At 36.8% G+C, this 27,638-nt stretch overlaps 2 protein-coding genes across 4 annotated transcripts in view; both read right to left on the bottom strand.

The window, feature by feature from the left end:
• Positions 1 to 20,387, bottom strand: part of LOC100540472 (ELKS/Rab6-interacting/CAST family member 1) — a 51,423-nt gene extending 31,036 nt beyond the window's left edge. For both annotated transcript variants that reach the window (XM_019612426.2, XM_031552138.1), the window contains exons 1-3: positions 19,946 to 20,387; positions 3,495 to 3,569; positions 1,286 to 1,441 (exon numbers count right to left, since the gene is read on the bottom strand). In XM_019612426.2, coding sequence (XP_019467971.1) covers positions 1,286 to 1,441; positions 3,495 to 3,569; positions 19,946 to 20,359 — 645 coding nt within the window. In that variant the 5' untranslated portion in view covers positions 20,360 to 20,387. The remainder of the gene's footprint in view (positions 1 to 1,285; positions 1,442 to 3,494; positions 3,570 to 19,945) is intronic.
• Positions 1 to 27,638, bottom strand: part of LOC100542571 (zinc finger protein OZF-like) — a 1,148,434-nt gene that overhangs the window by 716,588 nt on the left and 404,208 nt on the right. The gene's annotated exons all lie outside the window — the stretch shown is intronic.

Raw genomic sequence — 27,638 nt, 5'->3', positions numbered from 1 at the left:
CACAAATTTTGTACACTTACAAAACAGAGTTGGACAACAAGATGTTCAAGCAAACAGAAGAGACCCAGAATATCACAGTAGCTGATAGATATACAGCTGAGTAGATATACAAAAGCAAATGCAGAGGAGAAGAAGAAATACGAGTACTGCTAACAAGGGAAGAAGGAAGGAAGGAAAAAAAGGAAGAAAGAGAAAAGGGATAGAAAGAAGAAAATCGTCTCTCCATTTTCCCAATTCGGAACTAGCTATCCTTCAGTTCTTAGAGGCAATGCAGTGGGATAAAAGAGTGAAGTATAAAAGAATAGATTTTCTTTTTAAAGAAACACATACTTCGTACATGTTCCTATTTTAGGTCAAATAATACTTTTTCAAGAAACTTCCTCCAGCATTCTTTTTTGAGACAAGTAACTTCAAGCAGGACAAATGCAATAGATTAGAATTATTTGTGACATGGAGAAATTTCCAACGTCTTGTTTCAGAGATTTGTGCTTTTACAAAGTATGCACAAGGAAACTAAGAAAAGCAGAACCACTGACAACATACCTACATCTACTGTACGAAGTGGCCTAGACGTCCATTGGAAAATGTTAGGCTTCACTAAGAAACACTTCTTTGAGAGAAACAAAGAAGCACCTGATATCTGTCTGTTGTACAATTTCAGCAATACACTGACAATACAGTAAGTCTGCGTTCGTTTTTATGCCTGAGGACCAACATATCTCACTGCTATATTTGTCCTAAGACACAAATAACCCCAAGTGTATAAATTAATGTTGGCATGATCACTGTTGTAGAATATACTCACACTCTGACTCAACTAGCAGAAGGAGAGTGTAATGGAAAGCAATTCTACCGACAGTTGATGTTCTTCTTAGCCTTTGTGTAATAAAGCATAATATATTCAAGGGGTGACAAAAAGAATCATACTTTTTTCAGTAGGCTACATTTTAAAGGATAGTAGAGAAAACCTGTAACTATAATGGATTATCAACGTTCTATAGATGAACACAAAATACTTCTGGAATAAAAGAAAGTTACAAATGTGGCAGTAAAAGTAGAATTTGGCCCACTGACTCTACTGAACCACTATATTCAAATTTGAATTTTAAATTCTTTTTAATATTTTTAAGTTATTCTAGTGGCTCCAGAGCAATATACAAACAAACTCTATCTAAAAGACCTAGAATGGGAACCAAGATCCTAAGTACTTTACTTAAGTGAGTACGAAGATTTATTTGTTCGCTTTGGCTCATTTTGTCTTACTACTGTCACTCTTTCTCAATACCTTATTTTTCATGAATTTGGAATGACTACGGTACACCTCCATTTGCTTCATTTCTTCTTCACGCTCCTCTGTGCTCAGAGCTCCATTTGACTTCAACATCTGAATCTCCTCTTCCAAATCCCGGAGGCCACGCTCCATGGAAGAAATTTTTGAATCCTGATAAGGATTAAAAGAGACAGATAATGATACAGTTAGATGTTTTGGTAATATACCATAAGAGCAATAAATGAAATAATCTGTTGGGCATGTATCCACTCTTGAAATTTTCTCAATTTCTTATATAAATCAATCTATACCTCTTTGCATAGCATCTGGCTGGGCACACAAAGACTCATTTTTCAATTTTTTTTATACCTTTCAAGGAAAGCAAGACTTTAGTACTGTAAGGAAACATGGCTAGGGGCAGGGACACAGCATACAAAGAATATATAAAGGACTATGAGAAAAGGTTGCCTTGTAATGCTAAGTCCAGCATAAAACAGAGAAATTTAATTCTAACTGAATGAGCAGCAAAACATGACTGCAAGAATGACAGGAAAAAAATAGTCTGTGCTACTAGTAATTTGAGTGAGGTCATAAAAGGAGAACAAAACATCTTAAGCAAGAAAGAGATGCAACAATCTAATTTTGAGTGATGAAATAGCAGAGATTCTTGAAGCATTTTAGATAATACACACAAAATATAAAACATTTCCATTGCTAAAATATATACATCTGGAACAATGAGAAAGTTTACTTACCATTATCCTTGTGGTTTTAAAGAATGAACAGAGATTTTCAATCTGCTTTCTTTACTATTTCTTTAGAAATGTTATTTGTTAGAACAGCAGAAATAGATTAATTCAGGACACAGAGCTCCACACATACTTTTTACATGCATGTGCATTTATGAAATGCTATCTTTAGGGCAGTCTTTTTTTCCTTACTTTTTTCTTTCTTTATTTTTTTTAACTCTGGTTTTCCAAAATATTTTGTTTTTCTTGAAATATGGATTGAATTTGAAGCTATCCTCCATTTTTTTCATAGACCATCTCTTAATCATATTTTTTGATAATCAAAATATAGCTGAATAAAAGCATGAAAGACCTTCATATATAAGTTTTTATCCATGAGTTAACATTGTTCTAATGGACCATTATAAAGATATAGTTTGATGCTCAATTTTTGATGCTTAAGTTAAAATCAGTAAGGCAGACTTTTGCAACAAAAAAAACTACAGTAAGGTAAAGTGCTATTTTGTAACTTACAACAGTATTCAATTTCAGCCCTCACATCATTTCCAAGAAATACTTATATTTCCTTTTAGATCATAAGACTGCTTATTGTTACCAGATGGTCAATTAGTTTTCATTGCTATGGATCATAAAGAAAAATAATAAAAGAAAGACAGTAGAAGAAAGGCTCCAGAGTAAAAAGACAAGAAATGACTACAGAAAATACAGAGATGGAATGGAATGAGTTGGAAGGGAAAAAAGGTTGGAAAACAAAAGAAAAAGGGATAGATACAGAAGGTGGGAGAAAAGAAGGGCATGGTAATGGAATAGAACAGTCTGCAAAGACAGTTTCTAATTTTCAACTGTATTTGCCCAGACTTTGCTTGTTTGATGTACTTTATGGACGATCCAATAAGAAATACGATTACACAGTCCACTTGTAGTTGAGCTCTTGGCAAATTGCCATTGCTCCATTAGGTATCTGAATTAATGGCTGAAGAATTCAATCACAAATTCACCCAGAAAAGTTAAGTTTAAGATGGTATACAGACGCCTCTCCAATTATACGACCTGTTCTTTAAGTGGATTTTGCAGTTGGAAATTGCTAACATCATTGATAGACAAAAAGCAAAAAAAAAAAAAAGACATTTCAAAGGTTGATACTATAAAAAGAAAGCAACCCACATCACCGTAAAGACCTAGCCATCATCTCATTCCTGTAATACAATGGACTCTTGGCTAACTGAAAGGAATCTGTATATGTTGCCATAAGCACACAACAAACAGGTTTCTATTGTGTCATGAAGTAGCTTTGTGTTTTCACTGATCTTTATAAGATACATAATAATAATGATAAAATTATATATATATTTATATATATGTTTTTTAAATTAGGAGACTGACAGAAGTATATCGCATGTGAAGCAGTCTATTTTCCTATGAAAACCCATTTTACAAAGAATATTCTCTCCTGCTGGCTATATGCAACTGTTTACCTTCATCTCAATAACAGTTTGCAGAGCCTTTGTCTTGGCTGAGTCAGGAGCATTTTCAAACCGTCGATGTATCTCCTATGTGAGGAGAAAACAAAGCAAAAGTTAGCCTAAAGGCATTTTGTCCCATTTATCAAATACAAACAAAATTACTACACCTTTCTCTTTCTGCTATATGGCATAATTTAGCTGCTTTCTGAAGTTACCAGTTCATATATTTTGTTTTATGATCTCTTACATGAAAAAAAAAAAAGAGTATACAAAAGCTCATTGAACAGAACAGTGGAAAAGACACAAGAGAAACTGCATATTTGACCATCTACTTCCTCCAAATAAACTGTTGATAAGGTAGTTGAATATACTAAAATAAACCCATCATTTGCCTGGTAATCTAAACTGTGAGTATTAATTTAACTATTGTTAGATTAATCTAAATCGTTAGTATATTCTCATGGAAGGCATACATGTCCATTACTTAACTAGATGTGGACTGAAAACAATAATGCTGTGGTTTCAACAAGCTACAGAGTGCAGCTGATAACTTTTAAAAACTTTTTATCCCATAGCAGCAATATTTAATGGCATATGATGAAAATCTTTCTCCACTGGAGCTAGAATGTAGCTTAAAGCACAAAATTGAATATCATTTTGTTCTAGAAGATCGGAGTATGCAAACAGGAGGTTAGAAATGTCCATGTGATATTTCCATTTATGTGAATTTACAAACCTAGCATGTTTCAAAGGGCTCTCAATGGAATAAAATGGAAAATGCTAGAAAGCTAAAACAGCTTGTTCTCTCATATAAAGTAGGTACATATTTCAAACCAAACAAGTGCAAATACAGGAGAAACAATAAGTACTACTTTATTATTTTTGTCAAAATATTATCCTTACATCAACATTAATATTAAATGTAGGTACATGAATACATTTAGAATGTATTATATGACATAAGAGTACCTATAGCAAAACTAATATCAGTTAATGTAACCATTTGGAAGACAAATCCAAAAAGCCATCCACAAACTTGTGTTATCAACAGAGATAGGAAAGGAGGAGAGAACATCTTTTATGGTAGTCAATTATCTGAATGAGAAAGGTATAGAATAGTATTGAAATTTCAAAATACTGAAAATATTATTTAACTACACTAGAAATAAATACTCTTACACAGCTGCTGAACTGAGCCAGCTAGAAATGTGTTGCCATGTGACAAGGGCCACAGGAAGAATTTTCCATCAGTTTGGCACAAGGAGACTTGCTGAAGTTTAAGCTTCTGAATGGTAATAATAACAACAAAATCCAGCAGCAATTTTGTCTTTAAGTACTATATTTATGGATTTATTGAGAAAGTGTTTTTAGAAGTATGCTTGCAATTTAGAGTGATATTCCCTAATAAAAGGATCTTGGACAAATAAACCAGAAGCAACCCTTTATATATATATATATATTTCTCTCAGTTGGTCTCTATCAGTCTTTCACAGCTGCCTTCTGGTAGAAGGTCAGGGGCATGCTTCTTCTTGCCTGCAAACAGATAGTTCTTCTATCTCTTCGGCAGGTTGTAAACCAAGTGAGGTGGTCACTTCTCCACATTAAAGATGCTGATGTTAAATCCTGGGGAGGGCTTGGGGGAGCACACTTCACTGAGATGCTCTTTCCAGGGAGTTGATAATAGGGCCTTCAAAATCTTGCAAAGATCATCTCCTTAACAACGTTGTAAGATTTCTAAAAGCAAACAGCAGCCCTCCCAAAGAACTGAACCTTTTTTACCCTGTTTCTTATGCCCACTCTCACTAAGAATAAGAAGCTGTCAAGACACAGTATTTCATTGTTACAAAGCTGGACTAACATCCTCACGTCACCATGTCCAGCCTCAGCATTTCATTGAAACACATCAATGAAAGTACTTTTCCAGTCTCTCTCCGCTACTCGCTATTCAACTACGTAATAAGATTCATTTGAGTACACTACTATGTGGTGCTAAAAAAAAAGTTCCTTATGAGCTTGAATTTGCTTTACAAACATTTCAACTATGCACAGGAAGTCCACCATACACATTGCCCATGTGAAACTCAGAGCTATCTCTCATCGCTTTCAATCAAAAACCATCATACCACATACTGCCTATTTATAAGAATAAGCTACAGTAGGCCTCTAGCACTCAAGAGAAGAATTTAGAAACACAATGAGAAGCAGATCCAATATCCACCTATTTACTCACTACTCTCACTAGCAGCCATCACAAAAAACTCTTCTTCAGTGATCTTGGTCATCCTCCACAGAACTGAACTGAATTTTCTAAGGTAGCTATGGCATACTGATCCATTTCCAGCAAATTCCATAAGCTCTCCTTATTAAGCAGATTCAAGCATTGCAGCACAATCCTATGATTGGCTATCAGTCCTTCTCTTGATCTGTAAATATAGATATTGTTGTATTGTTGTATAGTGAATACAGATATTGTATTGTATAATATATTGTTACAGACAATGTTTCACTGAATATCTTAGCATGTAGCTTCAACATCAACTAAATTGGAGCCTTCAAAAACTTTCAAAGGGTGCTTCTGAACAATTCAAGTGATAGGAGTGGCCTTCTCCTGAAAAAATGCCTGTATCTGGAGTTTACAAAGTAGCACTTGCAACTACATTCATGCATTCACCAAACAGTGTATTGTTAGAGAAATATTCAGATACTTTACTGCTCTGCAGTGGCAGTCCTGTAGTTTCTGATGAACTCTCAAATTCACTATGTCTTTGGTTGAAGTGAGCAGCAAAACTTGAACAAGAAAGAAAATAACCAGATGACCTCTTAACTATTCTTCAGATGAGACTCGCAAACTTCCCATATCCTCCAGTCTCTCCTTTGAGTTCTCAAAGCCTCTCCCTGTGATTCTCAGATTGAGAGGAACAGACAAGATAAGGAACAGGGTGGCCCTTTTGTAAAGGCACATGTGGCACATTAAGTGAGGTGGTATTTGAGAACACTTTTTGTAACGCACAGCCTATGTGCTATAATACCAAGTTCTTCTGTAATTATTGCTTGGCAATGACTGCACAAATAGAGGACATACATATAAACAACACATCTCAAAGGGTGCAGTTTAGCTCCTTTGATAGAACTATCCACAGTTGAAGATATCCCAGTCACACTTTCAAACTTCATGTTCATCTTAAGAAATAAATTAAAAAAAAGAAAAAAGGAAAAAGAAAATAACATGTAGAGGAAGAAGAAAAGGTTTGAGTCACCCACATTTCAGGATTAAAAAGTTGCTTTTACTCAGGTTTCCCAATTTAAAAATACATGTGTGGGCAAAAGAGAATAATTCAGAAGACAATTCCTCACCCTTTTGAGCTTGAAGAAAAAGTATCCCATTCTGAATTGCATGAACTTTCACTAGATTCAGAAAGTTGTATCTCCTTGTAACATCAGTTGAACAACTATCTAAATACTATTTTTGTAGAAGAAAATGAAAAAGGATGATAATATAAAAGATGTACAAACAATTCCTCTGGACTTTTAGAAAAGGAGAAATTAAATATGTATATATATATATATCAAACATCTGTTTTGAACAACCTACTTTTCAGCAGTGCATTCAAGTTCTAAATGTTTTCCAGTTGCGCAGTCACCTGAGAATAAACCAGGAACTACTACTATGGAAATACAATAGCTGGAAGACCCAGTACCTGAACAGCTTCTAAAGGCATGTTTCTAAAGGCATGCTGACACAAGACTGTCTCCTTTTCACATTGCATGGCGTTTTCACAAATAGAAAATTCTTCTCCCAAGCTTTTTCTTTAGAAAAGTCTGTATCTCCACTGTCTGAAGTGATCCTTTGCACTTCAACAAAGGAAATGTCCTACTTCTATCATCTTTAATAACTCCACTGTGATTTGGGTGAATTATAACCTTCTGAAAAACAACACCTCCCACCTCTCAACTGCACAATAAGGACTTGATTTTGGAAGCATGTCTATGCTTCTGAAGGGTCTGAAAACAGGGCTGAAGTCACACTGAAACTTCCTAGAACACAGAATTAAGCTTGGCTGCTGGAGGAACATTGTGCAGAAGCATCCTTCTTAATTGTGAAATGTAGATTTTGCACTTATCTGTGTGATAGAATATCGCAATATTAATAAATCACTGACACATTCAGGTTCTACTGTGGACACACACTACATAAATGGTTGACAACTAATACTTTTATCTTCATAACAGGACTCTGCGTAGTAATCCAAGCACAGGGCAACACCCGGATATCGTGATCAGAAAAATACAATCCTTCCAACCAATCTTTCACTCCTTATGAGTTATCTGTTCTGATAAGTAATTAAGCACTCTTTCTTCTGCCTTCAAATCAAGCTTGTACTATAACAAGGGATATATATTTTTATTTTCGTATATTTTTAATATTTTACATACCTAAGGATTTCTTTATTAAAACAACAACAACAACAACAACAACAACAAAATAAACCAAAAAACCAACAACAACATAACAAAAAGGAAATAAAAAATAAGCTACTTGTTCCCACATCATCTGCCATATGCATGCTTCTCACTATTACTTATTGTTACGGTTAAAAATATGCACTGTGTTTCCTTTTCAACTACCCAGTGGGAACATCCAGCTACCAGTTATTATGACTATGTTGCCAAGAAAATTGAAGAATGCTATATTTTCAAATTCATTCCAAGTTTTGTGTTTAATATCACATTATTGCAAGATAATGGAGTAGATTATTTTAGATAAACAAAAAAGATTTATTTGGAGTGATAACTTATTACCCTCTAGGCACTAGTGCTATCTCTACAGTGTGTCAAGTTTGAGTGTCTACATCTTAAGAAGGATGTTGTTATAATGAAGAGAGTTCGAACAACAATTTCAGGCACATAATCTGTCTTTAGAAAAAATAAAACAAAACTAATTATGGTGCAACTTGATCACAAACTTTAAAATGCCTACAGAGGCAAAAAAAATTCAAAATGGATAATTCTGGACAAACTATGAGATTCAATAGATGGAAACTGAAGGCTAGAAATAGAAAGTTTAACCAGTGTGGCTGTCATAACCAGATCTGAGTTTAGCACTTCATCGTTATCAATTTTTAATTAAGAATAGCTATTTTCCTCTAAAAACAATCTACTTCAAACAAAACAGAAATTAAAGGCATGCACCTTTTTACCTTGCATTTGCCAAGCAGGTCTGCAGTGTAGCACTCCATCTCTGTGAGAAACAATACCGTAACTTTCTATCCAGCATAATTACATACATTGTAGATCAACCGTACTAACAACATTAAGTATGTACAGTATATTTGTGATAAAGTAATTTATATGCATCTTAAGTATTTTAAAAATGACAAAAATATATATTTTTTTTAATTTATTTTTTCCTGACCAAAAAGTGCCAAAATAATTGGAAATCAGATGTCATAGTTAAGAATTGAGGAAGTCCTCAATACTGAGTAGTATCAGCATCACACCTAAAATCTATTAGTATACACACATGCATAATAATAAAGGGAAGAATTTAATCACAATCTTCTCTTCCTTAATTACCTGACTATACTGTTCGCAGCTACTCCCTCAGTAAGTTCTGCATCTGATTTTGCAGTGCATTTGGATGAAGCAGAAAGGTACACTTAAAATGAATTTTAAGAGAGTAGGCTTTATGCTTAAAAACACAACTTATCTTTCAATTGCATCACAAGATAAGCACTTTCCAAATGCAGGAGAGAACGTCTTCTATTCCCTGCAGAACCTACTTAATCAGACAGCCTGCATCATATGGATAATGGAGAAAAATTTTTGAAGTAGACTCTCTTTCATACATAAATTCCTTCTTAAAAAAATGACATAAACAATATGATTGCAGTGAAAAACTTAGCAGATAACTTAGGAAACAACTTTTGCTTTTCACTCTAAACTGGCCTATTCATGACTTTATATGATTTTAGTATTATTTTCTCTGCAGGATCTTCGTGTTATTCAGTGGATGAGATACTTGTTTTTATTCTTCAACCTGTGGTCCAGGCCTAACTCTGAGAACATTATAGCTTTTGTACTTAAAGCTTTGTTTCCCGGGTAGCTTTTCTGTCAACTTTTCATTTCAAAGCCTTTGAAAGAATTCAGCAGCCTAGTTCCTACTAATGACAATGAAATGCAAATATTATAAAACAAAATTTCATGAACACAGTACAGTATTAGCATAAAGAAGAATTGTTAAAGTAATGTAACTTAACGTTACAAATGAACCTATAATTCTGTACAAAGGCAAATTTTACCTGACTAACTTGATTTTCCTCCATGACGAGATGGCTGACTGCGTGGGCAGTAAGTGGTAGATGCTGTGTATCTTGATTTTACTGAGGTCTTTGATATAGCCTCCAAAAATCCTTGTAGCCAAATCAGTAACAAATTGGATATGTGGCTCATAAGGTAGATGGAAAAGTGTCTGGACTGTCAGATTCAGAGTGTAGTGATCAGCAACATCAAGTCCAATGGGTAGCTACTTACTCCCAGTAACCTTCAGAGGCCAATACTGTGGCTGATACCGCTCAGTGCCTCCATTAACAATCCAGGTTATGGGATAGATTGCTCTTTCAGAAGGTTTGTAGATTATGTGACATTTGCAGAAGACACTAATTGGTTGTCAACAGTGTGTCCTTGCTGACAGCAATTGCATCCTGGGCTGTATAAGTAAGAATATACGCATCAGGAGAAGGCAAGGAATTATTTCACTAAATGGCTCTTGTGAGATCTCTCATGGAGTACTGTACCCAATTTTGGTCTCCCACGTGCAAGGAAGACATTGAAAAACTGAGGAGAGTCCAACAGATAGTCACCAACATGGACAGTGTCCAGAACATACGATGTCAGAGGATAGGATGAGAGTACTAGATTTGTTCAGCTGCAGAGAAAAGGCTTGGGGGGGGATTTTAGTGCTGTCTAAAGCTATCTAATTGGACACTGCAGTGAAGACGAAGAAAAACTCTTTACAGAAGTGTGCAGAAGTACGAGAGCCAACAGCAAGAGATGCAGCAGAATAAATTCTGACTTACAAAATGGAAAAAAATATATTAGAAGAGCAATCACACACTGGAAGAGAAGCCTAGAGAGGCTGTGGAATCCCCATTAGTGTGGAGACCAACATTGAGCACGAGATTGCATGAAGTGACTTCTCAAGAACTCTTTCAACCTGCTTGACTCTGTAATTCTGCAGAATACAAATTCGGATCAAACAGTAACTGAAAGTATCAAAATTGTTTACTTTCAGGATTTTTATGAGCACTTTTCAGAAACTCATCAAAAACTATAGCATTAACCCTTACTTTAGCAACACAAGAAATTGAACTTAAAAAAAAAACCAGAATGTGTAATAAAAGTTATCTGTAATACATCTGATTACTGTCCAAGTTCTCTTACTAAAAATACAGTCATAGAAATTTAGAACCAATAATCATGGTAGCTCCTTCATAAATTGCTTCTCCATTTCCAATTTGTCTCACTTCCTGTATTTGTGAATGTAATCAATGTAATTCCCTGAGAAATAAATTGATCGTGTTAATAATGAGCACAAATTCAAAAGATGTGCTGGAAATTCCACACAGATGAACAACAGATGGTGCCAGTTTCTCTGAAGCTCAGTTACTCCTAGTTATTCATCTCCATGCTTTGCAATTCTATGACAATTCAACCAGTGATTTCAAAATCCAGCCAAGAACTCAAATACTAGGACACACAAGATCTCTTAACAAAGGCATCACGTGAACTGAAAACTAAACCACACAACCTAGTTCATCTCTATGATCAGATCAGCAGGAATTAAAAGCAAAATCCCATAAAACTCCAGCATTAGATTAAAAATGAGAGAGACCAATTCAAACTAATCTATTAGTTCTAAGTAATAAGTCATTGTGTTGAAATCTGACAAGAGAAGTGCGAATTCCAAAAACTAAGGGAAAGTCAATTAAAAATTAAAATCCTATTTGTTTAGAATTTTATTTACTTATATGCTAGGAATTGTTAATTCCTTCCTTTTTTTTCTTTTCTTTAAAGAGCAACAAGCATATATTTTCTACTTGTTTCTTAAATTAGCTTCCACATCGTTAATGGCATTTTCAAATTCTTTTATACCTTCTGATGCTACAAAGCTTCAAGTTTTCAAAAACAAAGTTCCACAAATATCACTTCTACTGAAGAAGGGTGCAGGATAACATGAACACTAAAAGTGTACTTGAATGTAATGGATGTAATTGATAAGTAAAGTTAGGTAAGACATATTGACAAGAAAAATCTTCCAATAGAACAAAATATCAAAAGACATTGAACCTTAACTATTTAAGCTTATTAATCATAGCCAGGTTTCCGTCACTGTAATTGTTTTAGATGTTTTTTAAAATTTCACTTCAAGGGGACAGTAGTATTAAAGTGAATTTAATCACAAACTTTGCCTTGTGTAAGTACTCAAAAAAAAAAAAACACAAAAAACAGATTTATTTGAAGCTGAATTTTTGTGGATTATTTCACACTGATGAGATCACAACTATTACACAGGGAAAAAAAACGAACCAGACACTTTCAGAGATGACGGTAGCTCTGCTTTTAGCTATTCACTTAAATCCTACCCATAATTAAATATTTACCCAAACTCCACAAGTACCAGAAACCTACCATACGATAATCAGAAAGCATTTGTGATTTCTCTATAGTCTGTAAAGACATAAAACAAATATGGAATTTTTCACCCCATTTTTTTTTCCTGAAAATCAGTTCTGAGAAGAACTGTCATGCAATCAACCTCTGCACTGAGGAAGGATGAAAATAACAATTTTAAACATATTAAACTGTCATTCTTTTATAAAGCTCACATAAGACTTTCCAAACTATAAGTTCATTAAAAAGAACCAAATGTATAAATTGTGCTTTATACATTTTGCTCTCAAGTTACAATAGCCCAAATTCTCAATTTTTGTTCTAAAAAATCTAAATATGTTTGAAAGCTGTTTCTAGAGAAATCAAGTTATTCTAATCTACACCTGAACCATTCAAATTACCTTGATTTAAATTATTTCTCTCTGCTCACCTCTTCTAAAAGGCTAAAAGAATGGTGCAGCAGCTGAGCAAAGCAGGAATTTTACTTAACTCATTAGAATTTGTCCCATGCTACAATGGTATGAGCGTTCCAGTTACTGAAACAGCCTACATGCTATTGCAAACCACTCTCAAAAAGTGTGTCTTATTTATGTTGCAAAATCTTGGAACAGGACAAAAGTGTTCTTTGAGATCACTCTAATTGCTCTGATTAAAATTTCTAAATCCTTCTCCAAGTCTGGAGCAGAAAAGGGTAAGAATTTTAACACATGCATGGAAAAAGAACTTCTTTGCAAAACTTGTCACAGTTAATTAAAATCTGCTCAGATAAGGCAAACAACTTTCCTTTTCAGGGAGCGTTGTAAAATGGCAACATCACTCTTCAGCAGTACTCCAATGGCACGCTTAGATGGCACAGCTTACCCTTCTCACGGAACTCCATGCTGCTCCTATTTTGCTGTCTCGGTATCAGATTAGATAATATAAAGCTAAGTCAAATACATCTGTAGTATAGCCTTGTGCCTCTGCTTTCTGGAGCAGTGGAGATGCCAGAATGGGTACTCACAGAAGTTTGTGTTTGTTCCTATAATAAAGTAAGCACTGTTTAATTCAAAATAGCCACAAATAAGGATCAGTCCTTGTAATAAGGCCACGCTAGATAACTGTCATACACTTCACAAACAGTACTTTGTTTGCTTGCCATTTCAACACACAAATAAAACAAATAATAGCTTTTTCTACCATAACCTCTTTCCTTAAGCTCATTTTAAATGAGCACCCCTATGAACAATCCATTTCAGTGATTGCTTTATATACAAAACCACCCTTTATCTGTCATACACTATATTCCTAACTCCTTAATTTAGTTCTGCACTTGGATGTATTAGAAGAGCAGGCCTGGAATAACAAGTCAGATTTCTTTCCTACATTTTCTAATTTTTGTCTGTCAAGTGAAACAGCTGTTTCCTTCTGTATGATGAAGTATGGTGTCACTCTCACCCTGTATTGGTGCTGGCATCTCAAAGAACACCACCCCATCTCACCTCCAACATCCACTTGGTCTCAAAATTTAAGCCAACCACTCCTCTCCTCCAGGAGAATACCAATCTGATCACCATTTAACTTCAAGGGGCCTATTGGACAGCAAATCAATCTGACCCAAGTCATTCGTAGGGCATGCATATCCTTCATTGTAAGTATGTGCTAGAATTTTCACAGAGGAAGAGAAACTAGCACTGTGCACAGCTTCTGTATCTTCTCAGAATAAGCCAAAGGTCAGGACATTATGCTATCAGGACTCTGAATGCATGTTATACAAAACATTATAGGATTACAGGCTTGAAAGGAATAACAGGTAGATACCAATAAGCACACTGGCCAATGAAAAGAGAGTACATTTGGGAACTTTTCTTCATACGTCTTCCTCAGTTCCCGGGAGAGAAGACATCATCTGAAGGTATCCCTATCTGGCATAAGGAATACAGTGATGTGTCAGTATACTCTGGAGATTCCAGTTAGTATATGCCATTGAAAAGATATATTTGGCTTGTAGTGTATACATGTCCAGTAACAATCCAGAGATGAACAGTTATCAGATTAACCACTGTTGTAAGGTCGGTGCTGATATCCTCAGTGAAGAAGAAAATGGGACAACATTGCTGAAGTTTACTGTATCTGACAATAATATACACTGAGCAGCTTATTTTTGTTCCCCCTGGGTAGAACAAATACAGATGGTTCTGTTTTTATCCTTCCTTCTAGGCAGATGGGAAATTTGGCCTAATTTTTTTTTCCTCTCCAAAAACTCTCAAGAAGTTACCTCTTTATTGACTGTGACATTATTAGTGCATAATCTCAGGTCTTTGTTCAGATATGTATATTCCTAAAGACAGATGGGAAAGAAGAATTCAAAAGAGAAAGGATTAATCAAGTTGGTGTGATGATGTTGGACTGTCCTTATGAAGTATCTTGACCACAGTACTCTTAACACCAGGCGTGGATACAATCACAGCTATGCTGATGTTCTATGTATCCACTACTGTGCACAGTGAAGTAAAATATATTTGCACCCAGTTCATCTAGTATTTTGGAAGGAGTGGGGAGGATGTCAAAAAGAGCACAGCAAGCCTCGTTATCTTTAGAGCTATGTGCTGTCATGTCACCACTGATAATTCTGCAGCAGGTGAGTTTGGAACAATGAAATGGCAGTTAATGTCACTCGGGAGTTATTCTGGAAGTTGTAAGTCTAGCTGCTGGATTTCATCAAGTATTTCTTGCGGGTATGATAATAATCTCATTTCTGAAAGTTTGGTCTAGAATACCAACAGTAATATGAATAATCTTCAGTAAGACTTAAGAAAGGGTTTTCAAAATAGCAGACTTCTTTTTATATGCTCTGAAGCTTAAGCTTGTTTTCTGCAGTGAAGGAATGTGGAATGCGATGCACACTGTCATCTGCTGAAGTTACTGCATGCAGACCCACATCTGTGCCCAGATGTTCAATAAAGCATATAATTTTTCATTTTTTGTGTTCGTGAGAGACTGTCCTCTGTATTGGTGCACTGGCAAATACATCCTACATTAAGCTGGGTACCCGATCTTTCCTATGAAGTGGTATGGAAAGATTATTTGAATTGCCCATAATTCAGGAAAACATCTGGGGAAAGTCCAACAGGGTCAAATTGATCAGATACATCAATCACACTTCCTAGAGGAGGATCCATTTCAGAGCCTGAATAATAAACTGAGACAGTGCTCTGGGATATTATTAAAGATATTGCATATCTTCCATATGAGGCACACCTAAGAAGCAAATGACTTTTCAGCCTGCAAAAAGAAAGAACATGGAAAGGATTTGACAGAAATCTAAGATCACAGTTGGCACAGCAGTGCCAGTAATGATCACCTGTTTACTCTATTTTCTGGAGCAAGAAAGGTTCAAACCCAAATGAAAAGAGGTATGTTCTTCCTTTCTTCCTGTTGCAGACAACAGGTCTGCAATGATGCTACAGCTGCAAAAATTTACATGGGCTGGACAAGACACTAAGTATTTGCATGGCAGATCCATGGAAATTACTAAATTGACAAATCACAAGAGCATCAGGAAATCCCTGAGTTGTAAATAATTTTGAATATAGGACAACATTACAGAGAAGTACCACGTTTGCCCTGTTCTTACCCTTTCCTAAGTGCCTGTGTATGGTCACTATTTGAAACAGAATACTGAATGAAAGGGATCCTTGGTAAGCTTTTCTGTAGTTATAAATGTAGAGAGCTCAGACTTGTGATTCTGTTAAGAACTTACCTTCATTTGGAAATTAGTGCAATCTTTAGTTCAATCACAGTAATAGAAGAAACCAATTAAATCATGATTACTTTTTAAGGTCAGACTGCTGGCCACTGCACCTGCACCATCTGAGACACCATCTGATGTCCTTCAGTCTCAACATCACCTTCTGCACTACAAGTAAGCTTCAAAGCTGAAAAATAAAGGAATATCTTCTCCTTCAGAATATAGATTTTTATTATTATTCCTAGCAAATATCTTTAACAAAAGTGTAATACGCTTAGAAATAGTAACCATGAATTCTGACGTCTCAGAACACACTTTGGCTAATATGGTCAAAACTGCTACTGAAGCTTCTCTCAGCTTTTCTGATGTGTTAGAATACGAAGCATCCTTGTAGTTCATGCAAATCCATTTGCAATATTACTGCTCCTTTTAATAGCTTTAAAGAAGAGTTTAGCATGTCTCCAGATACTGGGTATACCAGTTACAAAACAACCAATTAAATAGACAGTTTTGTTCAAGGCAGCTCAAAAAATTGTGCAGTTAGTATTTAGGGTAGGCAAAGGCTAAACTAAACTAAAAATGTAGAAACACAGATAAACACATAATAGAAGATTAGGTAAGGAAGGTGATATGGACACACCTTAGAGGATCTGCACAGGGACCCTTTCCCACACAAGTGTGGTGCAGTGACAGTAATATTTGAAAAGTCATGGCAGCCAGGTGAAGTCCCTGGTGACTAGAAAAAAGACGACATCACACCTATTCTTAAGAAGGGTAGAAAGGATGACCCACGAATTACCAACCTGTCAGTCTCACATCTGTGCAGGGAAAGATCATGGAGCAGATCCCCCTGGAAGCTATGCTAAGGCATATGGATGACAGGGAGGTGATACAGGAGAACCAGAGTGACATCACCAAGGGGAAATCCTGCTTGACCAACCTAGTGGCCTTCTATGATGATGTCACTGCAACAACAGACAAGGGAAGAGCCACTGATGTCATCTATCTGGACTTCAGTAAGGCCTTTAACAGCACCCCACAACATCCTTCTCTCCAAATTGGAAAGATATGGATTTGATGGGTGCATTGTTCGATGAACAAGGAACTGGCTGCAGGACTGAACCCAGAGAGCGGTGGTCAAAGGCTCCATGTCTGGATGGAGACCAGTAACAAGTGGTGTCCCCCCAGGGTTCAGTGCTGGGACTGATACTCTTTAATATCTTCATCAATGACATCAACAGTAAGACTGAGTGCACCCTCAGCAAGTTTGCAGATGACACCAAGTTGTGTGGTGTAGTAGACACACCTGAGGAAAGGGATGCCATCCAGCAGGCCCTACACAGGCTTGAGCTCAAGAGTAGCTCATGAGGTTGAACAAAGTCAACTGCAAGGTCTAGCACCTGGGTCATGACAATTCCCATTACCAATGCAAGCTGGGGAATGAAAGGATGGAGCACAGTCCTCCCAGAAAGGACCTGGGGGTACTGGTGAATGGGAAACTGGACATGAGCCAGCAATGTGCCCTCACAGCCCAGAAAACCAACTGTATCCTGGGCTGCATCCAAAGACACATTGGCCAGTAGGATGAGGGATTTGATCCTCTGCTGTGTACTGGTGAGGCCTCACCTGGAGCACTGTATCCATACGTGGAGCCCTCAGTACAGGAAAGACATGGACCTATTAGAGCACGTTCAGAAATGAAGCACCTTCCCCTATGAGGATAGGCTGAAAGAGCTGGGCTGCTCATCCTGGAGAAGAAAAGGCTCCAAGGTGACCTGACAGCGCCCTTTCAAGTATCTAAAGGGAAGCTACAAGAAAGAAGGGGACAGACTCTTCAGCAAGGTCTGTGATTTACAGGATAAAGGAAAATGGCTTCAAACTAAAAAAGGGTGGGTTTAGGTTGGTTATAAGTAAAAAGTCTTTTACAGGGAGGGTGACGAGGTACTCGAACAGGTTGCCCAGAGATGTGGTAAAAGCTCTGTCCCTGAAGTCATTCAAGGCAAGGCTGGATCAGGCTCTGAGCAACCTGATCTAGCTGTGAATGTCTCTTCACTGCAAGGGATTGAAAAAGATGACCCTTAAGAGTCCCTTCCAACACTACGGATTCTATGACAGCAACTCCGAACCAGATCCTGCAGGGCAGAGCAACTTTGTGCCCAAGAACTCTTTAAGTTTGCTTGCCAGATTTTACTACCCTGAATTAATCATCTTGGCTCAGCTGCAATCAGCTTCAATTCTGCAATATCCCCTGATTTTCTCCAGCCTTCTGGACCACCATGCATGAGATTCATACTAACAAGCTTGAGTTCAATCAGCATGGTCAATTCCACACAGAGATGGTTTGGCATCTCTCACATGACATCATGTTTCCGAGGCTACTGGGGTGCTCAGCTTCAAGGCTGAATTCCACACTATGTCAACAGCTTGAGCTACTAGTTACAGCATACCCACTTTATCCTTCTCAGTGCATTAGAAGGAGGTTGGCAGCAAAGAGCAATTAGTTTTAAAATACGATAGATAAACAGCATTTGCTCTTTCAAAATCAATAGTAATCTCTACCTTCTCCAGGAAATCTTTTAGCGTAAATGCTAAGATTTAAATGATTGATGATTTCCAGACATTTGAGAATGAAGGAAGGATTCTTCTCGCTCAACACCTACTCGCCATTATACAGAAACAAAAGAAACTGCGTTCCTAAAAAATCACACAGTTTCTGCCAGCTTCTCATTTAAGATGCCGGACTTAAAACAGAAACAAATGAAAGCCATTTGGGGCTCTTCCTGAAATAGATACAAGAATTGGAACAGAATTATCATTGGTCGCTAAATAAAGGAAAAATCATAGTGTAGAAACTCTGGAATCACATTATCTTCACTTCAGACACTCAAGAGATTACTGCTCTAAAAAAAATAAATCTGGCCTAAATCTGGCTCAGAAATGCAATGGGCTCTTGCTTTCTTATATAAATGCTTACAAGAGCACAAGTACAATGGGTTAGGCAATGGAAAACATAAGTAAGAAGTATGAGGAGGTATATATTTGTTGCAAACGCTCATTCCAAGAATCTCTTTGCAAGACCTCACTTCCTTGGATTTTTTTTTGAGAGGGGGCCTACTGTTTTAGTATGTCCAGCTTCAAATACATGTTGAATCACATAATAGACACATGATGCATAAAACAAGCCATTAGACTCACACAAACATTAGACATACACATATAGTTATCAATTCACACATTCGATCCAGAGATGGATATTAAATAACCCTTACAGAAAATCTTATCATTAGTGAATGCATATACAACACATACTGAATTACTAGTTATTTAGCAGTTAATATTGGAACCCTTTAGAAGGCTAGTTGACTAGAACTGGAAAATGCACTTACTGTCAAGGAATTTAAGGACACTGGCTACAACACAATTCATTTATTTTCTTTTATTTTTCCAAGATACTCATACTATCTGTTGCCTAAAGTTTGTTGTAATTAATTTTGGATAGTTAGTTGTGTAGAATGCCTGCCATCAGGCTCTTATGCTAAGAAACAGATACAATGTCTTTTCTGTTTTCAGAGGGGTAGGGAAAAGGTTTGCAATACTTGCAGCAGTGTCCCTTTAAGTAATCTTTTTTTTTTTTCTTTGGCTGTGCATCCAGGGCAGCTAATAGTTTTATCAAATACCCTTCTCAGCAAGACGACTGTTTCCATGGAAACCGCAGAGAAATCATCCATTACTCCTGCAAAGATTTCTCTCAGCTCCCTCCTAAATACAGGTAGCTACTTCCTCTCAAACCAGAACAGAATGGAGGAATACATTTTACAGAACATGTAACAGTTCATCTCCAAAGTATAACAGTGTGGTGATGTGGAAGGTGTAATGTACAACACGCCAGAAACCACATGCAAGAAAACAAGAATTTTAAGAAAGGGACAAATTCTGTTAAATCTGCAACGTAAAACACAGCTTGTAGAAGGATGGAAAACTCTTTCCTTGAAAATATGAAATGGAGAGGAGATGGAGAACTAGGCATTAAGATCAGAGTTGAACCCAGAGCTCGGTCACATACCTCTCTCAGCATGTTGTTTTCTTTTTCCTTCTGTTCGAGAAGGCTCTCCAAGTGGTGTACATGCATCTCTGCCTCAGCCAACCGTCTTGTTCGTTCATGATCTTCCTCAGTGGCTTTTGCTGACAGACCTTTACTCTGCAGCATCTCCAGCAGCTTTTTGATGGACTCATCGCGTGCATTTAAGGTCTGTTTCTGTGTCTCAATGCGCAGTTCCATCTCTTCTAAGGTTTTACGTAGGAGGAAGAGTTCCTTCGCCTGGCGCTCATGCTCTGTGTGAAGCCGCTGAAAGTTTTCCTCTGTCAGCTCTGCCACAAAGGGCTCACTGGTTCTAGAGCTGCTGTCCTGCTGGAACAGTTGGTTCAGGTCCCGCTGGATCCGAAGTTCATCTTGAAGAGCCTGGATAGTCATCTGCATATGCTAAAAGAATAAAGAAATAAAATCAGAGGATTCCCTCCACTGAGAAATAAGGAGAATATAGGCCATTTCAGTCTTCCTCAACTACCAACAAAGAGAAAACTGCAGTGCTGGCAAGTCAACATTGTTTTTTCAAAGCAGAATTTTAATGGTTTTCTATGGAAAATTCAAGTCCCTTCTTTTACATACGGTAGAAGTTGTTCAACAATGGAAATTTCTTACAGAAATCTCTACAGAAGAATTCTGCGTAAGAAGATCTGGATGAGAATTACTGTCTTGACAAAGCAAAGGGACATTTGACTTTAAAAATATATGTACCAGCTAATAAAATGTAATCAGCCATGAAGGTCTTTAGTACCAAAACTACACCTAGCACAGATCTCCCCCAGTTGACTTACAGATGAGATTAGATCACGTCAAAAAGAAATACAACAACAGAGAAATGGATATATGCTGACTGTGGTGCGCACAATTGTATGCATAAGGACCTTAGTACAGAACAAACTGTTGCTCTTACAAAGAGCAAACATGCAGTCAATCAAATGATCAGCAGTCATTCGTGGTTGTGCAAGACAAGAAATCCTACCTCAGTGACTGTGCATACAGTAGTATAATTTATTGGGATAAAAGAGGAGAAGCACAGCTTGCATGGGAAAAAGTCCCTACTTTATATTTAGATAAACGTTTGTATTCTTCTCTGTAAGACAGAAGTATTGACAGAAGTCGGTAAGAGAGAAGTACTAAGACACTGAACAAAGATCTCATTACCACAGATGAGATACCCACTGAGTGATATGTCTTCACACATTTCCTCTCATGTGGCAGACATGCTTACAGTCTTGTTTGAAAGTGAACAAGTCAGACAGAATGATCTCTAGGGTCTACATTTACATTACAAAAATCCGACATCTGCAATAGTTACTTCCAGTATTCATGAGGAGTGAAGTATTAGTATTATCAACTGTTATCAAACAGTGCAGAAGACACACTGTGATACTATGGAAACAAAGCAGAAAATATCATTTGCAGTAAACATATCTAGCTTTAAACTGTTTTAGAAATATTTAACACTTAGCTTTGTTGTGTGGAAAGACGCGTAAAGGCAGTCAAATCCAGCAGGCCTAAGAAGAGTTTTCAAAACTTAAAATGCTGCTTCACAATCAGCTCATCTATATCCACAGTGCTATTAAAAGAACTCTCTTTAAGTGGCTGGCACTCGGAACTGGATCAAAACTTCATCTAGCTGAAAACTGGCTCCACCAAAACAAAGTCTTTTCAGACAGCTTTCTGATCCAGTTGATAGTGTGACCACACCAACGCTGATCCTGGCACAAAGTAGGGTTGGGAATATGTAATGTAGCCAAGGAGCTGGTGGAGATGAAAGAGGAACCATTTTTTATGTTATCATCATAAAATGAAATCAGCTTAAAAGCGTAGCTTCACAAATGATTGACGATGCTGCAACTATCTTTTCTTCAGTAGCATAATACTTGGCAGATAGTCATGCTATTATTAAATTAAAACAATAGGTTATAGAATGTGTGATAACCAAGCACAAGTTTATTATGCTAGGGAATAATTGATTACTCTTCTTAAATATGCATTTAGTTTATATATTGGTGGGTGCTAAGATATATTTTCAAATTGGCATCAGTAATAGAAAAGAAGAAAAGAAACATCTCAATGGAATCAATCTGAATTTGGAAAACCTTTTTATCTTTTTTTTTAAATAAAGATTTCCAATTTCATTTCTTGTCATTTCTCCAAAGCACAGTCCGAGTAAGAATGTCAGGAGACCTTCAAGCTTAAAAACTGAGGCACCACTGCAAACATGCCAGCACGCAGGTAGGCAATCAGAGCTACTACAATCTGTTCAATTAACGTACATTGATCAAGCTGTGAGAGAAAATGTGCTCATAAAAAGTTTGTCTTATCTGTACCTATACAGCTCCAATAGTCAGTAGGACTACAACATCAGCAGTGAGAAAACATCCTTAAATTTCCATAAACTTAAAAATGGATGACCTCACCAGAAGAACCGAACAATTCCACACAAGTTAATTCCATTTGTAAACAGGGCTTTGAAAAGCCCAGCTTATCCAGAGCCCAGCTGTGTGTTGTTCTGCAGCTAACAAACAAGTTCCTACATGCTTCCACCTGCCTCTCCACATACTGCCTCTTCAGCGTTTCCTTTCTTACAAGAGGGAAAAGAGCTTCTGAGCAACGACATCATCTACCAAATGAAATGACTTCCTCTACTCAGTGCTGTCTCAGAATCAAACTTGGGTTATTTATAAACATCAGTGGACTAAATCACCACAACAAAATTCCTGCATTAGAATTGCAATCAGCTGATCTGCTGTGAAATCTCAATTCAGCTTACATAGGCAAATGTCTCATAGACCCACAAAATTTTGTCCCCCAAAGCTGGGGAAGCCCCCATTATAACCACCTGGGTCAAAAAAACAAAACAAAGCCTGCTGTATTATTCAGAAATGGGATGTGAAATAAAAGTTATTAACAGTGACAAACAGCCCGTATGTGATCCATCAGTCTTAAGCAATGAAAAGAAAGTTAAGGAACACTCAACGTAACTGGTAGGCAATGGCCTTGAATGCAGTTTTCAAGGAAAAAATTAAGGAGTAGAGAGACAGGAGGGGTTAGCAGTGACACTGCAAATTCCTATCACTGCTCTCTGAGCTGCTCAGCTGAGAAGAAACTTCATTATGTGTAAGGTGGTGGGAAAATAAGCCACAGAAAATTATTCTATGCTTCTGACACCCACTCCTTTCCAACATGAAAGAGGTATGCAAAATGAGTTCTTTTCTCTGCTTTCCAACTTTTTTTTTTAATGTTTTTCAGAATAATGGAACAATGTTCTTTATTAGTTGACATCATAAATGAACTAGTTTTTCAAATGTTATGGCTCTTTCTTTCACAACCTTTCAAACAAAACATCTTTTTCCCTCTGAAGGAGCAGACAAGTCTTAGCTTCTCATCCATTTCTCAAGCTTCACTTTTAAATCAGTGATGCCCCAGAAAGGCAAAAATCTTTTCCAAGTCTACATGACGTTAGTCACTTCATCCTATTTCTAGAACCTTACCAGAGACCTCTATCAAACTTGAAAAATACTGTTGAAATGATCCCATCTAGAAACAGACAAGTAAAAATACCTTTACTACCATTAAGCTTGGTTACATCCTAATCTGATGGGTAAAATACTGATCATAGTCTTAAATAGTTTAATAAAGACAATGTATTTAAAGTCAAAGCAATTATGTTCAACGTATACTTTTCTGGAAGCTTATTGCTCTTATTTCGGACCTTGAGGATTTGCTGTTTTTTTCCAGTAATGAAAGTTGGTCTTTAAGCCTCACTACAAATTATAACTACATCTGCAAATTACAAAGGTATTTTTGTAAGCATGGCTCACTAATAAAGCTATTTCTGGTTAGTGTACTTTCATCTTAGTACTATGCACCTTTAGGACCATCTGAAATGTAAATCTTAAAACATCCAAGGTGCAGGCATAATTTCTTACAAGGTGTCACACTGCCTCTATTACCTCCATGGGGCAACTTAAGGATTGCTAATTAGCACAGGGAATGAGATTGCCTTTCATCCAGTAGCACAAAATTTACATCTGTAAGCAGTAGAACATGATTCAGTCTCCTTCACTATCTTACAGGTTTCAAATTCACATTTCCCACACCTTGGCATATTGGTCAGTTGAATTTCCAACCTACTGTATAAACACAACCAATGACACAAGAGTTCCTCCTATCTGGTTCACTAAAAATTGCACTGTTGCACTCTCAGGGCAATCTAACACACTTCTTGCTATCCTGTTAAGTTTGGGAACCTTGCTGTAGGCAGCTCTTTTCATCTCTCCATGTTGAAACTTTTCCATTTTGCATGAAATATTTAAAGATTCAGTAGGCCTGACAGAAAATACTAAGGAGTGCACAATTTCATATTCTAATTGGTAGCACTCACAAGAGCAGAAAGACCTGAAGTGCAATTCTTCCAATTAATTTAAATATTTGTCATCATCTTATCATTCCAAAGCAAGTGAGAGACATGGATTTTAATACAATCAGACAGAAAAGAGAATCTAGTCGATATTTTATAGCCAAGACCCCCATTCTATCCCTAAATTTTAGATCAAAAGGAGGCAAGCATTGCTACCAGCATTATTTTGAACAGAATAATTAAATTGTGACATGCTTTTAAAATAAAGGATTTCCGTATTCATCTTTGCAAGACAGAGCTTGGGACCTCCCAAGCTAAGATATTTCCAATAAGCATTTGTGTGCTTGTTTTTAATTGCCTAGTTTAGGTTATTCACACTGCAGAGACTGTAGCTATCTTAACAAGATAAATAACTCATCCTATTCAAGGACTGCCTAAGTTAGAACAGTGGGTTGTGCAACAGAGGTGGGGCACCTAGGAACTGAACACTTCTGCAGTTAAATTTCTCTTAATCTCTTGGATTTAAATTCTAAGTAGGTTAACCAAGGAAACTACTTGAATATTTAGGATAAAAAAACAAAAACAAAACAAAAAAAACCAAAAAAGTTTGTTCAAGAGATGCCTGTCAACAATCAGCAAAAATAAATATAAGAACCCTGTCTTTTTCTTCTTTTTGTCTTCTTACATTGGGAGAATACTGAGGTTACTCACATCAATGAACAAGAGAATATGGAGTGATGGAAAGGAAGGGAGAGAAAAGATATGTTTCACAAGCATACATGGTGCAGTGTTAGTTAGAACAGCTTCAGTCTGGAAGATAACAATTCAATTTCTTACACGCCATCCTTACACATCCCGAACCAGGCTCCAGTCAGCAGACAATAAACTAGTTTTGAGTGGATCTCTAACAAGTCATTCCTATAGAAGGTACTGAGAGAGATTCTACTTTGTATAAACGTTTGACTAGTGACTGGCTTAGGTATTTGAACATATGTCTACCACATCCCAATGTCTTAAGGGGAAGCTGAATGTCAACTCAAGGTCCTTGAATTAGCCCAGATGCCACTACGGATCTCCTACACTCCAGTGTGCACTACTGAACAAGGCTATTTCCTGCTCAAGGGTTGATCTCATCTCACTCTTTCCTAATTTTTAACCAGAAATGCCACTACAGAGGGAAGAATTTTGTTCCTAACAAAAGTTTTGCTGAAATTGGCAGATTCAATAATTTTTCTCATTAAAAACATTATTGACAAACTTAGTTACTGAAAATTTCCTGACTACTTCAACTGTAAGCCAGGACATCCTGTACTGAATGACAGCTTTATGATGTGCACGTATTTGGCAGTTTTCTGCAAATCTGCTCAGTGATCAAGCTGTTCTTCATTAGAAAACAGTAAGTGCTTGGAAAGACATAGGACAGGTTTGCATTTGTTATGTCACATGTTTTAGTACAACCCAGGGAGGAGAAAAAAAAGAAAACAAAGAGATAGATGTAATGTGTTAATTGACCAAAAAACGGGTTTTTGATGTTGCCAGTTTAAAGGTAATCTCTTTCATTCAGCCAACTATGTTTAATGCTGGGAAAAAAAAAAAAAAAAAGAGACCCTTCAAGGTCTGAAATAGACAACCTACAAAATCTTCATTACTTCTAGCTTTAGATCATGACTACATTGCTACTAGTCTGAGAATGACACAAATAGTAATTACAATATCTTTTATGTCTGAAGGACAATTGAGTAAGGTCTGCCCTCAAACGTGCAGTACCAGAAAATGGCAGAACCTACAGGAGTCCATGACTGTGCTTTTCTTGCCAGCAAATCTGCAAGCACAATCACAGACTTTTGCATTATGACAATTCCTTCAGCGTTCTTCGCAATGAAGGCATTTCAGACTTTTGTAAGAGGATGAACTGCCTTAAGCTCAAAAACGATCACGTGCCAAATTCTAGAATAGAGTTTGGTCACTATGGGAAATCCTTCTCTCCCATTCACAAAGAGTTAATGTTTTGGCAGCATTTCTGGGAAATAGATTCTGCTGAATGCACAGTAGAAGCAAAGGCCTGGCTGTCTGAGGGAGTCCCTGCTGACATTCAGCTGCAGCCCACGCAAAGAAGCTGAAAAAAGGGCTAATGTCAGGTGTCCAGCAGGGCTGGCATGAAACAGAACTTGCTGATTCCAGAACACTACATATTCCCCGTAAGGTGGATCAGGGGCTTCAAAATCCTTACTTGAATGGAAATGAATGGGTGATTTTTATAATGTTTAGCTAAGATAGAAAATACAGCTATGACTGTAATAGGATTTAATCTGTGAGAATTAAAGAAGCAGACTTGTATTTTAAAGACAACCATACACTGCATTACCTCTGAGGCAGCAGAAGGGCAAGATAATAAAAAAGTGCCATAGATAAAAAGCTTAAGTTGTCAGTAACACATTTTTCAGCTAAACTAAACTCACACAAAGTGACTCATTTGGTGTAAGGGGCCAGGGTGCAGCAGCCTAATTCCTTCTCTGTTGCCTGTACCAAAAAATTTAACACACACACACACCAGCAGAAGTGAGTTTAAACTCCAAAAGCATGCAGATCAGAAACAAGCTATTCAATTCGTAGCCACAAAAGAACCAAAAGTGCAATTCAATATCTTCATACTAAGTGTACAGGTACATGAATAATAAAGCTTGCAAGGTAAACCAATAGAGTATATCAGATATTCAGTGTCAAATGTCAAAATTTTCACTTGTGGTAAAAAAAGCATATCCTACAAAGAAAAAAGGAAAGTAATTTTTATTTTCAAGGAGTAAAGCACATATATAGGCTGTTTCAATAGAATACCTGAGGTACATAGCCTGTTTTGAATACATTTGTGAGTACACTTGTGTGATAGGAATATAAGTTCTGATTAAGTATAGAAAAACCTAGTCAACTTTTGAAATAACAGTTTATCAGTGTTTGGGCAATAAGTATAATTCTGACAGTTCTCTGGCATCCTAAGGGATGAATCAATTTGACCTCTGTGGCAGATACTACCAATGGCCTAGTAGGAAATAGAATTCAAAGGAAAATATCTGAGGTCCTACCAGCTAGCCCCACCTATGGTGTGCCTAAGTTTCCAAAGGTATAACTACATTACTATTTCAGTATGCTTCAAAGAGCTTTTTCTCATGCAAATCTTCCTAGCATTTACATTTTACACCCTTTGAACGTTGGCACACTGATTCTGCAGTGCTGAAATTAGATTAAGTGCCCCATATCTTTCTTGAGAGCAAGCATTTTGGTATTTGGACAACTTTTTCTTTTTTTTTT

This window comes from Meleagris gallopavo, chromosome 1 (genome assembly GCF_000146605.3).
Source record: "Meleagris gallopavo isolate NT-WF06-2002-E0010 breed Aviagen turkey brand Nicholas breeding stock chromosome 1, Turkey_5.1, whole genome shotgun sequence".
Classification (NCBI taxonomy): Eukaryota; Metazoa; Chordata; class Aves; order Galliformes; family Phasianidae; genus Meleagris; species Meleagris gallopavo.
The sequence above is the reverse complement of the archived record's forward strand: the minus strand, read 5'-3'. Positions and strand labels throughout refer to the sequence as shown.